The sequence below is a fragment of the Crocuta crocuta genome, unplaced genomic scaffold (genome assembly GCF_008692635.1).
Source record: "Crocuta crocuta isolate KB4526 unplaced genomic scaffold, BGI_CrCroc_1.0 scaffold374, whole genome shotgun sequence".
Lineage (NCBI taxonomy): Eukaryota > Metazoa > Chordata > Mammalia > Carnivora > Hyaenidae > Crocuta > Crocuta crocuta.
The window spans coordinates 3,944,639-3,961,279 of record NW_027532613.1 but is presented as its reverse complement, the minus strand read 5'-3'; the positions used below and the strand labels follow the sequence as shown (position 1 = coordinate 3,961,279).

Genomic DNA, 16,641 nt, shown 5'->3' with positions numbered 1-16,641 from the left:
CACACACATACTCTCACACACGCATCTCCCACCCCACCCCCATCTCTTGTGCTCTAGTGCCAGTGCTTTGCCAACTGGCTGTGGAACATCTTTTCCATGATGCTTTACAAATAGCTCAGACTCTTATTCAAAAAACTGACCTGTTTGCTTTTCCCCAATGCTTGCTCTTCATATATTCTCCTCAGTTAAAGCGTCATCATCCCTCAGGTATGACTTTGTGGACCTTTTTGTCACTGCTTTTGTCCTGAGTTGTTTCTGGAATTTGTCCTTTTCTGATTAGACTGCTTCAGCTCAGGCTCTCGTCCTCTTTCATTCGAATTATTGCCTGGTCTCCTCACCGGTTTCTCCAAATCTGGATGCTTCTCCTTCTATCCCTTGTTCTACTGTGTCCAGAATGACCTTTCTAAGATGCAGGTCTCACTGGTTCACTCTCCTGTTTCAAAACTGCACACGTTCCTGTTGAAGGTCTTTGAGCTGAAGGCCTGAGTGCAGAGAGGTCTTGTGCTGACCTGTTTCTCCATCACCGTCGCCTGCCACTGATGGCTTTGCCCACACGCTAATTTGTTAGCTGGCTCTTCCTCCAGGATACCGTGTGCCTTCACTGCGCTTTTTTAAATTTTATTTTTAACCACCCCTCCGTTGGATGCCCTTCTCCCCTTCTCCAGCTGGCGAACATCCTTAGGGAACAAGACAAATGTCTCCTTTCCTCTGGACCCTTCCTGATCCCCACATCCTTCCATCCTGTTACTCCCTCTGTGCACAGATAGCATTGGTTAATATTTCTCTATTGCCGTTGTAATTACTTTGTATCGTAGTTATTTATATGCCTGTAAGCTGGGCTTGGCATAATTCCTAGCAATGTTGGTTGATTTGAATAAATGAATGCATGAAGTGATACCATCTAGAAGGATCTTGTGAGATGGAATTTGACGAGTGAAATTTATTGTAGGTAAATAGGGATCAAGAAGACCAGTTTTACAAGAACCAAGATGGAAGAGATTGGTTTATAGCAGAATGTGTTAAAAATTACGTAGGGGTCTTGGTTGACAGTACTGTGTGAGTCAACAATGTGAGGCGGTAACCAAAAAAGAAGAGAAGAGGAGGAGGAAGAGGAAAAGGAGGGATGGAGGAGGAGGAGGAGGAGAGAATGTGAGGACAAAATGAGGAAGCTGAGTGTCTGGTTTTATATCCAGAGCATTGTGTTTGGTTCTAGGCTTCATGGTTTAGAGGAACTTAGTAGCAACAATTCTTGAAACCATTTTGTTTTTCAGTATTCTTGGAAAAAATTCATCAAATTAGACAAACTACTAGCTAATGCAGTGAAGAAGAAAAGGGAGAAAAGCACAAGTGTACAAAATAAGAAATGACAATGGAGAAGTAACCATTGAAAGGACAAATCATGAGTCTTTGCAGGTCTGTGCAAACATTTTAAAACTTTGAAGAAATTGACAATTCCCTAGGGAAATGCAGATGACCCAAAATGAAAGAGACAGAAAATGTAAACAGACTAATTTCTATGGAGGAAATATAGAGTCTTATTAAGGACTCTATAAAAAAAAAAGTAGGTTCTTTATTAGGAAATCCATTAATATCATATACCATATTAATAAGTCTCAGTGAAGGCTGACAAAACTTTTATCGAAATTCAACATCCATTCCTCATAAAACGGTCATGAAAATAATAAGACTTGATGGACATATTTAACATGATAAAATACATATACCTTAGTCCTAAAACCTGTATCTTCCTAAATTGGGAGACACTGCAAATATTTTCTCTAGGGCTAGAAACATGGGTAGGATGCCCACTATCCACTCTATTCCACTTTTTTTTAATGTTTATTTATTTTTAAGAGCGAGACCGAGTGATCAGGGAAGGGCTGAGAGAGAAGGGGACAGAAGATCTGAAGCGGGCTCTGTGTGGGCCTCCGCCTCATGAACCATGAGATCATGACCTGAGCCGAAGTCAGACACTTAACCTACTGAGCCACCCAGGCGCCCCACATTCCACTTCCCCCACATTCCACTTCGTATCAAAGGAATTGGCGCAATTAGACCAGAGGAGTTGGTTAGAGGCACAAGGCTTACTAATGAAATAAAACCATTTCTTTTTGCAGACATGATAATAATCCTGGAAATATTGAGAATTAGTGATAAACCTCAAATAATAAATGATATGGTAACATATATAAAATTAACATACCTAAATCAAAAGCTTTATATACCCCAAAAGTAGCCAATTAGAGACCATAATGATACAGGAAAGCTCATTTGCAATTGGAACAAGGAAGATTAAGTAATTAGAAATGAACCTAACAACAAATGTATAAAACTTATAGGAGGAAAACTTTAAAACACTCCTGGAAGAGGCGCCTGGGTGGTTCAGTTGGTTAAGTGTCTGACATTGGCTCAGGCCAGGATCTCATGCTTTCGTGGGTTCACACCGGGCTCTGTGCTGACAGCTCAGAACCTGGAGCCTGCTTCAGATTCTGTGTCTCCATCTCTCTCTGCCCCCTCTCCTGCTCACGCTCTGTCTCTTTCTCTCAAAAATAAATAAACATTAAAAAAAATTCTTTTGAATGCTCCTGGAAGACACATTTGAACAAAAGGAACAGCATCTCCCATTCTTGAGTACTATGATTTAACATTCTAAATGTGACAGGTCTCCCTACATTAATTTATAAATGTAATATAATCCCAATAAAAATTCTAACAGGCTTTTTTAAGGGAGTTAGGTAAAGATAACAAAATTCATATGGAGAAATAAATATGCAAGAATATTCAAGAAAATACAAAAAAGGAAATTTTCAGGGGGGAGGGACTAGCTTTACTGGCATTAAAATGTACTGTAAAGCCTCTATAATTAAAACACTATGCATGAATAAACAAAGATATGAGTTATGTAGGATGCAAAGCCCATAAATAGACCCAAGGACTTCTGGAAATTCGATACATGATAAAGGTAGCATCTCAGACCATTGGGGTAAAGAGGGACTTTTTTAATTAATGGTGTTTTTTTTGTAAAGGATGAATTGGATTTATTTCTCACATCATACGCAAAAATAGACTCCAAATGGATTAGGGATCTGAATGTAAAAAATAAAATGGGATAAGTACTAGAAAAAAACAGAGGTGGATTCTTCTTCCCTCAGGAAAGGGAAAGGCTTTCTAACCATCACTCAGATTTCAGAAGCAATATAATAAATGATCAATAAACTTGATTATATAAAAATAACTCTTTCAAAAAAAAAATAACTCTTTCATGGCCGAAAAGACACCCTGAGTTAAGTCAAAAGACAACTGACAAACTGAGAAGTCTCCGCAACATATATCAGAAACAAAAGGGTAACATTCCCAAGATACAAAGAGTTCTTAAAAATGGAAGGACAAAAGACCAAAAACTTTGATAGAAAAATGAGAAAAAGGGGCATCTGGGTGGCTCAGTCAGTTGAGTGTCCAACTTCGGCTCAGGTCATGATCTCAGAGTTTGTGAGTTTGAGCCCCACGTCAGGCTCTGTGCTGACAGCTTGGAGCCTGGAGCATGTTTTGGATTCTGTGGCTCCCCCTCTCTCTTACTCTACCCCGCTCATGCTCTCTCTCTCTCTCAAATAAAGATTTTGAAAAATAAAAAAAAAAAAGAAAAGAAAAATGAGAAAAAGATCTGAACAGATAATACATTCAGATATGAAAAAAGTTATAAAAGGTAAGATATATAAAATGGATTACTAAACCTACAAAAAGAGATTCAAACCCATAATGAAAGAAATGAAAATTAAAACACTGAGATACAATTTCTCACTTATCACATTGGCAAGAATTAAAAGCATGACAACATATTCTGTTGGCAAGACTGTGGGAAAGTGCGCTCCTGTATTCCTCATGGGAATGCAACAGATACGATCCTTTTGGCAGGGGATTTGGCAATATCTGATAAAATTACATACCTGTGTGCCTCTTGATCCAGCAATCCCATGTCTTGGAATCTACCCTGAAGGTAGACCTGCATCCACGTGAAAATACACAAACCTATACGATGTTCACTCACTGCAGCCTTGTTAATAATTGTAAAACATTGGGAAAAACCCAAGTGCCCATATACAGGAGAATGGTTATATAAATTATGGTATATCCACATAATGGAGTACTATGGTTGCTGTAAACATGAATAAAGAAAGCCTCTAAACTAGTGTAGAGCAATTTCCAGACTATTAAGTGAAGCAAAGTGAAAAGTTCAAATACAAAAAGAATATTAGTGCTGTGCTAGTTTTCACATAAGAAAGAAAAGGAAATAAGCAAGTATACACGAGTCGTTTTTCTGGATAAACTGGAACTCATGCGGTTGTTTATAGGGGTGGATGGGAATAGGTGGAAAGAACTGAGCGAAGGGAATGGAGTAGAAAGAATGATGGAGGAGTGACATTTTCCTGACTAGATGTTTTTGTATAGCTCTGACTTTTAGGATCATGCTAATTTTTCACCTAATCATCCAAAATGTGGAGAGAACCCAAAATGGAATAGTGATGGTACAAAACAAACCCAACTGTATTACAAGTGAATAACATAACCACACTGAAGGCACTGGAGAAGAACTAAGTTAAGTCACTTTTTGAATCAGCATTTTGACTCTAAACTATAAGACTAAAGACAAAAAGAACCAAGCACAAATATTATATTATGGTTGGTAAGTTAATTTTTCACAGGGTGTGAGTTAGCAAGTCTGATGCTCATTTGTGTGTTTTCTAGGATTGAGCAAATATTAGTAAATATATGGTGGAGAGTGAGAGTTCTGGTTTCTCTCTGGGAGAGAGGAGTTATAACAAGGAAAGGGGACAGGAAGGAGTGAACTCTGTGGGCTGGGTTGGAGGAGGAATCAGTGTAATTAATGCTGTAATTCATGGTGTGTCTGTCAAGGTAAATACATACAGAAATGTGCGTATGTGCGTATACATACATGTATTTCCTACTCTACTACCCAGAGGGCCAAGAATGTAACCCTGGTAATAATGAGCACAACTCATGCCCAAATTTTGGTTTCTAAAAACCAAAGAACCAGAGTTCTTTTGAGAAATAGCTGATTCCAGAGCTGGGCAGGGAAACTATAAGATGAGGAGTGTGGAATATCTCATGATGCCGTGAAGTAAGGAAATGTTCAAAGAACATGATCAGGCTATATGAGCCCGCAGTCCTACTTGTGGGTCTGTATCCAAAAGAAGTGAAAGTGGGATCTTGAAGAGGTATTTGTACACTCATTTTCATAGGAGCATTATTCACAAAATCCAAGAGGTAGAAGCAACCCACCAATGAATGAATAGGCAAAGTGTGGTATAAACATACAGTTGAATATTATTCAGCCTTAAAGAGGAAAGAAAATCTCACACAAGGGAGAACATGTATGAACCTTAGGGACATTACACTGAGTGAAATAAGCCAATCACAAAAAGACAAGTACTGTATGATTCCATCTATCTGAGTTGTCTAAAATAGTCAAATTTATAGAAAAAGAAAGTAGAACAATGATTGCCAGGCACTGGGAGGAAGGGAAATGGGATTTGTTGTTTAATGAGTATAGCGTTTCATTTTGCAACATGAAAAAGATCTGCAGATTCACTGCACAAAAGTGTGAATATACTGAACTGTACACTCAAAAATAGTTAAGATGATAAATTTTATGTTATTTTTTTTTTTTACATTTAATTATTATTGAGAGACAGAGAGGGACAGAGCACGAACAGGGGAGGGGCAGAGAGAGAAGGAGACACAGAATTTGAAGCAGGCTCCAGGCTCTGAGCAAGCTGTCAGCATAGAGCCTGGCATGGGGCCCGAACCCACAAACCATGAGATCATGACCTGAGCTGAAGTCGGATGCTCAACCAATTGGGCCACCCAGGCTCCCCTATGTTATTTTTTTTTACCACAATTTTTTAAAAAAATATTTTTATTTATTTCTAAGAGAGAGAGAGAGAGAGAGAGAGAGAGACAGCGTGAACAGGGGAGGGTCAGAAAGAGAGGGAGTCACAGACTGAAACAGGCTCCAGGCTCTGAGCTGGCAGTTAGCACAGAGCCCGACGCGGGGCTCGAACCCACGAACCGCGAGATCATGACCTAAGCGAAAGTCGGACGCTTAACCGACTAAGCCACCCAGACGCCCCTTTTTACCACAATTTTTAAAAAAGTGACTGGAGCATGTGAAAAGGAGACAGGAACCAACATTTGTCCCAATTTGAGCAGCAAAAATAATGATAGTAATGGATTAATATAATAAATGAAAGTGAAATAAATACCCATGATTCTATACTGATATAAATAAGTAAATGGGGGGGGGAGGGAGAGCTTTTCCTCATATTAGGAATTCCAACTAGTAAGCGTTGAAGGAATGATGGAATTAGAAAATCATCATTTGGGAGATGTCATAGTGATCAATCAGGAAAAGAAAACTCAATGATTTTTAGGAAAGAAAAATGGATGTTAAATTTTAAATGGACAAGAAAAAGGATATTTTCATGGTCTCAAAGAATCTTCCCACAAAATACTTATTACAAGGGGAAAATGGCGACTTTACAGTAGAGAAACCTGGCAGACACTACCTTAACTGTGTGATCACAATTAATTTCACCAATAATGAGATGTATTGGCATCATGTGCCTTTTGATATGATGCACAGAGAAGGGTACTGTATGCCCCAAGTCCATAACCTGAATTTGATCAGTAAGAAATTTGAGATAAATCCAAATTGAGGGACAGTGTACAAAATAACTGGGCAGTAGTCTTCAAAATTGTCAAGAATGAGGAATCTTCATTACTCTAAACCAAGAGTATTGTGTTGGGTTTAAGATGCCTTGGTTTCAGAGAGATTGAGACAGGAGATCAGTAATACTTGAAACCATTTTGTATAAGGAATGTTGGCCTTGGCTCACAACTCTGGATGTATGTAAAAGAATTCACAGAATATCAGTATACCTGGGCCCCACCCTCAGAAATTCTGCCTATTCTGTGGTGAGACTGACAGACATTAGTAATTTTTTTAGGTTTTTAAAAAAATTCTAGTTATTTAAGATATAGTGTAATATTGATTTCAGGAGTAGAATTTAGTGATTCATCACTTATATATAACACCCAGGGCTCAACACAGGTGCCCTCATATACCCATCAGCCACCTCGCCCGTCCTCTGCCCATCTCCCCTCCAGAAACCCTGTTTATTCTCTATATTTAAGAGTCTCGGGGTGCCTGGGTAGCTCAGTCAGTTGAACGTCTGACTCTTGATTTTGGCTTAGGTCATGATCCCAGGGTTGTGGGATTGACGCCCGAGTGGGGTTCTGCGCTGAATGTGGAAGCTGCTTAAGATTCTCTCTCTCCCTTTGCCCCTCTCTCCTGCTTGCATGTTCTTCCCCACCCCTCTCAAATTAAAAAATAAAAGAGCCTCTTAGGATTTGTTTCCCTGTCTTCCCCACCGCCATGTTCATCTGTTTTGTTTCTTAAATTCCACATATGGGTGAAGTCATGATATTTTTCTCTGACTTATTTTGCTTAATATAATACCCTGTAGCTCCATCCACGTCATGGCAAATGGCAAGATTTCATTCTTTTGATGGCTGTGTAATATTCCATTGTATACATATACATCTTCTGTATCCATTCATCAATCAGTGGGCATTTGGGCTCTTTCCATAATTTGGCTATTGTAGATAATGCTGCTGTAAACATCGGGGTGCATATGCCCCTCTGAATCAGTAATTTTGTATCCTTTGGGTAAATACCTAGTAGTGCAATTGCTGGGCAGACGTTAGTGTTTTTAAAAAGCTTCTCCAGTGACTCTGATACGTAATCAGGGTTTACAGAACCCCTTGGTTAAGGGAATTGGAATGTTTAGCTAGGAGAAGACCCAGGTTAGCTCTACAAGAATCATATGGGGGAACCTGGGAAAGTAAAGCTTTTGGAGTTATATCCTCTGGAGAGAATTTGTTGGGGCAATGTCTACATGTCTGTGTTTTTTAAAAGCTTCCTTTTTGATCTTGAAGCACAGCCAGGGATGGGAACAGTAGGCTGGATTGGTGCTTCTCAAACTTTAATGTGCATATATATCACTGTGAGATCTGTTTAAAGTGTGGGTTCTGATGGAGTAGGGGTGGGGTGGAGTCTGAGTCTGGAATTTCTACCAGACTCGAAGGCAATGCTGATGCTGCTCACCTGGGGGCCACTCTTGGAATAGTAGACAGCTACCTAGTGTAGATGGTTACACAAGAGACTCAAGCATTGGATGTGGGGGAGAAAGTGGTATAGACTAAGGTGCCTTCCATTCTGAGAGTTTGGGGGAGGTTCACTGAAACTTCAGGAATGCAGTTATTTAGGTGATAGTGTGGTTGAGTGGAAAGAGCATTGGCTTGAGAGTTAGAATTTCATATTCATGCTTTACTGTCTGGTAACCTAGAACAAGTGAGTTTACTGTTTTTGAGTCTCGGTTTCCAATTAGCAAAATAGATCTAGTAAAATCTCCCTGGTAGATTAGCATTAGGGAAAATGTATTTAAAGAGCCTAGCAGAGGGTTACCTGGCTGGCCCAGTTGGTGGAGTGTGCGACTCTTGATCTTGGGGTCATGGGTTTGAGTCCCATATTGGGCATAGAGTTTACTGAAAAATGAATGAATGAATGAATGAATGAATGCACGCACGCATGCATGACCCTTGACATAGAGTAGGTGTTCAGACGGTGATGGCTATTATTATCATTCATGCTGTAGAATCGTCTTGTTGGAGACCAGAGGGGAGAATAATGTGCATGAAAAGTATCGTTAGAACCTCTGAACAGTTTTGCATCAGACACAACTTCTATTCAATAGCCCAAAGAAAACTGTGGTTACTTAAGTAGAAATGATCTTGACCTAACGTAAACCATTTGTCCTTGTCTGCCTCTGCATTATTAGCTTTTGCAATCATTTTAAGTCTCGGCCTGATGAAATGTGACAGATGATTCACTGACTCAAACAAATACTTGTTGTGCGCCTGTTACTCTAAACTGTTCAGTAATTCTGAATTGATGTAATTCCCTGCATTGAGCATACTTTGGACCTGAGCTCCTTTGAGCTCACTGTTCCCTTTGCCTCCTTTCTTCTTTCAGGAACCACCCCCCAACAACCATGAAAGTGTGGGCTCAGGTTGGGCTGGTGATCTCTGCATCCTGTGTGACACTGGATGTCCTCAGGAAGATCAGAGCTGTGGGAGGGTCAGGGAAGGCTTCCTGGAAAAGGTGATGCTTAAGCTCAGCCTCAAGAGGAGACAGCAGGCTCAGGGAGGGAGAGTGACTGGAAAGTGTGGTGCATTTGGGGCAACCCACATGGTTTGGACCAACTGAAATGCAGGTAGTGAGTAGGTGGAGCAGAGGCAGTGGCCAGCACATGACAGACTAAATGCAGCTAAGGAGGTTGCATTTTATCTTGACAAGAGAGGCCAGAGAAGAGAGGCCAGGCAAGAATGTGTGGTGGGTGGGTTGAGGATGATAGCAGGTACAGGGAGACTGGTTAGGAATTTTTTAAAATATATTTTTAAAGATTGATTTAGAGGGAGACAGAGGCAGCGTGAGTAGGAGAGGGGCAGAGAGAGGGAGAGTGCGAGAGAGAATCCCAAGCAGGCTCTGCACTGTCAGTGCAGAGCTCCATATGGGGCTCAAACTCATGAGATTGTGAGATCATGACCTGAGCGGAAACCAAGAGTCAGACGCTTAACTGACTAAGCCACCCAGGCGCCCCTAGGAGTTTATACAGGAAGTCAGATCCCAGCTGTTACCCTTAATTCCTTTTTTGGTCTTAAAATATTTTTTAATTTTTTTTTTAAATTTAATTCTGAGAGAGAGACAGCATGAGTAGGGGAGGGTCAGAGAGAGAGAGAGAGAGACACAGAATCTGAAACAGGCTCCAGGCTCTGAGCTAGCTGTCAGCACAGAGCCTGATGTGGGGCTTGAACTTACAAACGGTGAGATCATGACCTGAGCCAAAGTCAGACACTTAACCGACTGAGCCACCCAGGCGCCCCTCTTTTTTGGTCTTAACTCCTCTTCTCCAGAGCAGAGTGGCTTACTACAGAGGCGCCCTTTGCCTCCCGTGGTGCTTGGGCTGTACAGCAGGAGCAGCCCTTGGGCAAGGGTCTGGCTGACATAAGGCAGGAGGTGTGGCCACCCCTATTCTATCAAGTGAGTTGGGTAGCACGAAGCCCTTGGTCAATGCTTGGACCATAGTTAGGCATTTCAGTACCAAGTCTGCTATGTCCTGGCTGGGGACTTGGGGAAGTTACATCACTTCTCCGAACTTCATCCATAGAATGGAGAGGATAATGACCCTTCCGTGCTTTTGTGAGGATTAATTAGATGGTGATAATGATGAAAATAATAATGACTGTTAAGTAAGCATCAGTCGTGTGGCAGGTCCTGTCCCAGACACCTTCATTAGTACGATAAAACCTGTATCAAATTTCAGAACTAGTGTGTAGTTCAGGTAGACACTCGACTCCTATCCCTACTGTCTGCTGACACAGCACTTCCTACAGTTTGTCAGCAGCTGATAGTTTATTGGCTTAGTACTGTCTTTATAAAGGACTTCATTTATTCCCACAAATTGACACAGAGAAAATAACAAAGATTTAATTTAAACTCAGGAAGTTATCAGTGGGTGATTTCCAACATTTTATTGAAGAGGCACTTGTGGCTTAGAAGTCAACTGTTCTTGGGGCACCTGGGTGGCTCAGTCGGTTGGGTCTCCGACTTCAGCTCAGGTCATGATCTCATGGTTTCTAAGTTTGAGCCCCGTGTTGGGCTCTGCGTGGACAGTGCAGAGCCTGGAGCCTGTTTCAGATTCTGTGTCTCCCTCTCACTCTGCTCTCCTTCCTTAGCTCATGCTTTGTCTCTCTCTCAAAAAGTAAATAAACATTAAAAAAGAGAAAGAGGAGCGCCTGGGTGGCTTAGCCGGTTAAGCGTCCGACTTTTGCTTATGTCATGATCTCGCAGTTCATGGGTTCGAGCCCCGCGTCGGGCTCTGTGCTGACTGCCAGCTCAGAGCCTGGAGCGTATTTCAGAGTCTGTGTCTCCCTCTCTCTCTGACCCTCCCCTGCTCACGCTGTCTCTCTCTCTCTCCTAGGAATAAATAAAAAATATTAAAATAAATAAATAAAGAGAAAGAAATCAACTGTTCTTTAACCAGATTGTAATTTAATACTGTTAGCCCATGAACCTAATGTTTAGGGCCAGGGTCTTGGGCTTCTACAGAAACCAAGCAGAACTGCTGCTTGCTCTGGGATATTGTTCATGTGCTCTCTTGATATTTAGTGCTCATCTTCAGAATAAATGCAAAATTAGAATAAACACCCGGATGCAAGCTTTGTGTAGGGGACAAAATGGAATGTGTAAGGGTATCCGAGGACCGGGATGAGTTCTGTGTCCCTGCCTGGGCCCGACAGGTTTGTAATGATCCTGGGTTTAGCTTTGTTCGACAATAAATGAAAGTCCCCCATCAACCCCCGCCCAAGTCTTCAGGGTACTGCTCACCAAAGCCTTTCTCTTTCCTTCTTTGTGCGGATTTTAGGCAACTAGATCCTCTTTGACAACATAAAGCATGGATTAACACTAACTCTGTAGCAATTCCAGGATTATGGGCTCAGGAGAATAAATCTCGGGTTGACCGTGAGATGATTTCCATTAAGTCTCATTGTGAAGACATAGTGATGGGAGAGGCTGTTCTGAGCGGGCTTGCTGTTTATTTCTGGTTCCCCAAGACCAGCCTTAGGAGTATCACTGTCCATTGTGCATGTGAGAATGAGCGATTGTTCTTGAGACGCACAATGGGTTACTGGCAGCATGTGATTACACCCTAAAACTGGCTGTGCCCCATCCATGGTCAACAGAGCATAACTCAAAGAAAGCAAGAGTCCTGGTCACTGAAACAGTCATCTGCTGTTTCATCACTCATCACACTGTCACCAAGTCAGCGGTAAGCTTTCCCTGAAGACTAGCATAACACTAGAGATTTTAGAACATGCTCCATGTCTGACCGTCTTTCTTCTTTATTTCCTTGAAACCTCCTCCTCCCTCTGGATATGGATTTCTCATCGTAGTCCAATCTCAAATGCTGCCTCAGAGGGTGCAGGGCAAAGGATAAGAATAATATTCCTTTTCCTTATTTCCACCTTTGATTTTCCAGCAACAGCTCCAGGCGTACGTGGCCTGGGTGAACGCACAGCTCAAGAAGAGGCCAGCAGTGAAGCCCGTGAAGGACCTGCGGCAGGATCTTCGGGATGGGGTGATCCTGGCGTATCTCATCGAGATCGTCGGTCAGTGGCCCCTGGCCTGGTGCCGGCACAAACCACAACGTGCCTTCTTTATCCTCCACATGCCCTTCCGAGCAGTTTGCTTCTTCTTTATAACATATGGAAATGGAAGTCGAGAAGGTTTAACATACTTGCCCATCATTAATTCATGTATTTATTAGTCAGTAGGCACTGTTCCAGGGACTCTGTTGGGCTTCGGGAATGTGATTATCAGCACAGTCTATGCTCTTGGGAGTCTCCCAAGCTAGTTGGAAAGACTGGAAACTGAACTCCATTCCATTAATGTACTTAGGACTCTGATGGAGCAAGGACAAGATAGCAGCATCTGGGTGGATGGAGGCGCCCAACCCAGGTCTCGGGGCTCAGCGATGGCTTACCAGAAGCGCTGATGTCTAAACCGAGGCTGGACAAGGAAATCGGAGTCAGGATGAAAGAAGGAGGGTTACCAGCAAAAGGAGCCCTTCTGTGATACTGCCATAATAATGTTCCACGGAAAGGCTACTGGATGGTACCATACCCTTATTTCCACAGCACTTGTCCACAGCTCTGTCATGTATTCCCACGCACTGAGTGGTCATTGTTTACCTCTCTCTCCCATATAGACTGAGCTCTTACTTAAGAGCAGGTTCAGTATAACTTTTTTTTTTTTCCTGTGTCTACAACTCCTACCAAGTGCCTGGCACATAATAGGCACTCAGACATTATTGTTATATTCATCCGCTGACCTTCCTTAGAGTCTTGAGAGATTCGCTTGCTCCATCCTGACAAGTGGTGTAGAAGGAGCCAGGTTTATTGCAGGCAGCCTCTCCTGAGTACCTCTCTGGGCCCGCTCACAGGTTCATCGGGGCGCTCGTTTATAATGATAGTAACGATGGTAACACGAATAGCTCCCAACTATTGGACACTTTCTAATCTCGTTTCATTTCCTTTAATCATCAAACCTTGAGAAGCAGATTCTGTCATCTCTGTTTTCAGGAAACAAGCTTCAAAGAGAAGATTTATAAAAATAAATGAATTCCCTGAGCACTTAGAGTAGGTCAAGCATTGTGCTAAGTGTGCTACTTTGGGTGGTTTATGCTACAGGTGTGATACAGGTATGACCATTTTGTGCCATCTCTCAGGAGGTTCAGAAGGGCCAGGCAGTTGTACAAGGCCACATGACTGTACGTGGCGAAAGCTAGACCTGCTTTAATTCCAAAGCTCATTTTAAACATTATTTTTCACTTGCTGGAATAGATTATACTTGAAAATATAATTGGCCAGAAAATGCAGAAGCCGCAAAAGGATATAAAAGCCTTTTTGCCACCCCGCACCAGCTACGTGTTCTTTCTGGAAGCAAGTAGCGTTAGCAGTTTCTTACATTTCTTTTCAGCGATATTCTATGCATATACAGGCAATATGAATATGTATTCTTTGGCTTCCCCAAACCCAGATTCTTAAATGCTGCATTTTATTGTGACTTTGCTATCTGGCAAAACTCGCTGAATTCACTGCCTTGTTCCCCATTCTTTCTTTAACACGCCCTCAGTGGGCTTTTGATCCCACCTCTCCACTCAAACTGTTCTCATCAAGGTCACAACCTTCGCCTTATCCAGTCCAGGGGGCTTGGCCTCAGTCCCCATTTTATTCAGCTTAGCAGAACTTGACACAGTTGGTCACTCCCTCCTCCTTCAAACACTCTCTTTACCTCGTGTCCAGGAACCTCCTTCCTAACTGGCTCCCCTAGCCTGCTCTGCTGGCTTTTTCCTCCTTCCTGACCTCTAAATGTTGAGATCCCCCACATTCAGTCCTTAGCCCTTGTGTTTTCTGTGTCCCCAAGTGATCTCTTTCCACATCTGCATCTTTAGCTCTAAACTTTTCCTTGACTTCGAGACATGAATATCAACTTCCTGCTCATCATCCCAGCCCGGCTGTCTAAAACATGACTCTAACTCCACTGCCTTAAGCAGAACTTTTCATATCCTTCTCTCCACCAATCCCTGTATCCTCCAGATTTCTTCACCGAAGTAACACACAACAGTACCATTCATCTAGCTGTTAAAGTAGGACACTCGGAAGTTGTCCTTGATTCATCTCTTTTCTTCGTATTTCATACCCAGTCCCTCACATGTGCTGTCTGCTTCATATTAAAATTTTACCTGATATCTGACTTGTCACCTGTCAGGCTTTCCCACTCGAGGCCAAACCATTATCCCTTGTCTTGACAAGTTTTCATTTTCTTTCTAACTAATCTCCCTGTTTCTGCTCCACATAAGCTAAGTCCATATAGAGCCAACTTTTTTTTTTTAAGTTTATTTATTTTTTGAGAGAGAGTTCATGCACATGCATGCATGGGGGAGGGGCAGAAAGAGAGGGAGAGAAGGAATCCCAAGCAGGCTCCGCACTGCACTGTCAATGCACGGCCCAATGCAAGGCTCCTTTATTTAGGTCATGACCTGAGCCGAAACCAAGAGTCAGACCGTTAACCAACTGAACCACCAAGGCTCAACTAGGGTCACCTTTTGAAAACACAGATCATGTAACTCCCTTGCCTCAAACTCCACTGGCTGCCCATTACACTTAGAATAAAATTCAAGTTCTCTGCTCTGGTCCACAGAGTTAAATGACGTGGCTTTGTTTACCTGTCTACCTTCTCCTCAGACTTGACTCCGCTCTCTCTCTCCATTCCAGCCACACCAGGCTTACAGCTGTTCTTCAGAGAAGCTGAGCTCATTCCCACCCTGGGGTTTGGACCTGTGATTCCTCAGTCTGGAATGCTTCCTCCTCGAATCTTAACGTGTCTTACTATTCAAGTCTCTGCCCAAATACAGTATCAGGGAAGCCGTGATCCCACACTTCTTTGTTTTTCCTCATAGCACTTATCACTACCTGAAATTCTATTCAACATGAACTGGTTGACGTCATCATCCGTTATCCCTAGAGATCTCAACTCTGTGATGGAATGGGCTATATCCACCTTGCTCATGCTGTTTCACTGGTGCCCAGAAGAGTACGCTCAATGTGTATTTGTTGAGTGCATAAGGGTAAACACAGTAACTTCACAGGCCCCTGGGTATAGCTTTGAAAATTGGAAGGCCCGCCAAAAGGACTTTACCCTCGTATTCCCTGATCCAAATTACAAGCACCAAGGCTTAACTCACTTGCATATTTATATATAATCTTAGCATTTACATAAAATATTCCTTTTCTCAGTGTCGGCTATTATGAAGCTTTGATACTGTTCCTCCCTGTAACTTCACATATTTTCTCTCTTCAAACAGCAGGAGAAAAGCTGAATGGGGTACAGCTGAGTCCCAGTAACCAACAGGAGATGAAGAACAATGTGGAAAAAGTGCTACAGTTTGTGGCCTCCAAAAAGATTCGTATGCACCAGACTTCAGCTAAAGGTCAGTGCCTCATGTCTGGGAGGGGTACACTCAGCTTTACCCAGTGATTATGAGCCTCAGAAGAGCCATCCGTTGTGTAGCCGAGGGTTCTAAGTAGACTGGAATAGGATTAGGCCCGTGGCTTCGTATCATTTTTCCATAAAGAGAGTTACCCTCGCGGGATGGGGCAATTCTCAAAATCCTAATGCTTTTGAAAACCTGGGTGGAGATAGACATTCTGTATTCATTTTAATTGAATAAAGGTTTGCTTGAGTGTGTGTACAAAAATTAATTGAGTAGAAATGACAAGACCAGGGTATTAACTTTAGAATGTCTCACTTAGGGGGGGCCTGGGTGCCTCAGTCGGTTAAGTGTCCGACTTCGGCTCAGGTCATGATCTCGCGGTTCTTGGGTTCAAGTCCCACATCGGGTTCTGTGCTGGCAGCTCAGAGCCTGGAGCCTGTTTCAGATTCTGTGTCTCCCTCTCTCTCTGTCTCTACCCCTCCCCTGCTCATGCTCTGTCTCTCTCTGTCTCAAAAAAAAATAAAAATGATAAAAAAATGTTTATAAAAAATAGTGTCTCACTTAGGGGCGCCTGGGTAGTTCAGTCGGTTGAGTGTCCAGTTTCAGCTCAGGTCATGATCTCACGGTTCGTGTGTTCAAGCCCTGCGTTGGGCACTGTGCTGACAGCTCAGAGCCTAGAGCCTGCTTTGGATTCTGTGTCTCCCTCCCTCTCTGCCCCTCCTCTGCTTGTGCTTTTTCTCTCTGTCTCAAAAGTAAATAATAAAAGCATTAAAAAAGACTCTAGGATGTCTCATTTAAGTCATCAAATTGAAGACAGATTATGTTTTCCAAGTTACTTGGGTTTCATGCCCAAGAATTATTACAAATCATAATAGCTATATTTTTTCCATCCAGTTTTCCAGAAGAAAAATATTTATAGCTTTTTTTTTTTTTTTTGATATCACAG

At 42.2% G+C, this 16,641-nt stretch overlaps 1 protein-coding gene and 1 long non-coding RNA gene across 7 annotated transcripts in view; one reads left to right on the top strand and one right to left on the bottom strand.

Annotated features, from left to right (window-relative positions):
- DIXDC1 (DIX domain containing 1) overlaps positions 1-16,641 on the top strand; it is a 61,877-nt gene that overhangs the window by 11,094 nt on the left and 34,142 nt on the right. For 5 of the 6 annotated variants that reach the window (XM_077780552.1, XM_077780553.1, XM_077780551.1 and 2 more), the window contains exons 2-3: positions 12,180-12,309; positions 15,567-15,692. In XM_077780552.1, the coding sequence (XP_077636678.1) occupies positions 12,180-12,309; positions 15,567-15,692 (256 nt within the window). The remainder of the gene's footprint in view (positions 1-12,179; positions 12,310-15,566; positions 15,693-16,641) is intronic. The other variant, XM_077780547.1, reaches the window with a different exon arrangement.
- Positions 12,272-16,641, bottom strand: part of LOC144245145 (uncharacterized) — a 10,040-nt gene continuing 5,670 nt past the window's right edge. Inside the window, exon 3 of the long non-coding RNA XR_013339174.1 lies at positions 12,272-13,289. This is a non-coding gene — a long non-coding RNA (uncharacterized LOC144245145). The remainder of the gene's footprint in view (positions 13,290-16,641) is intronic.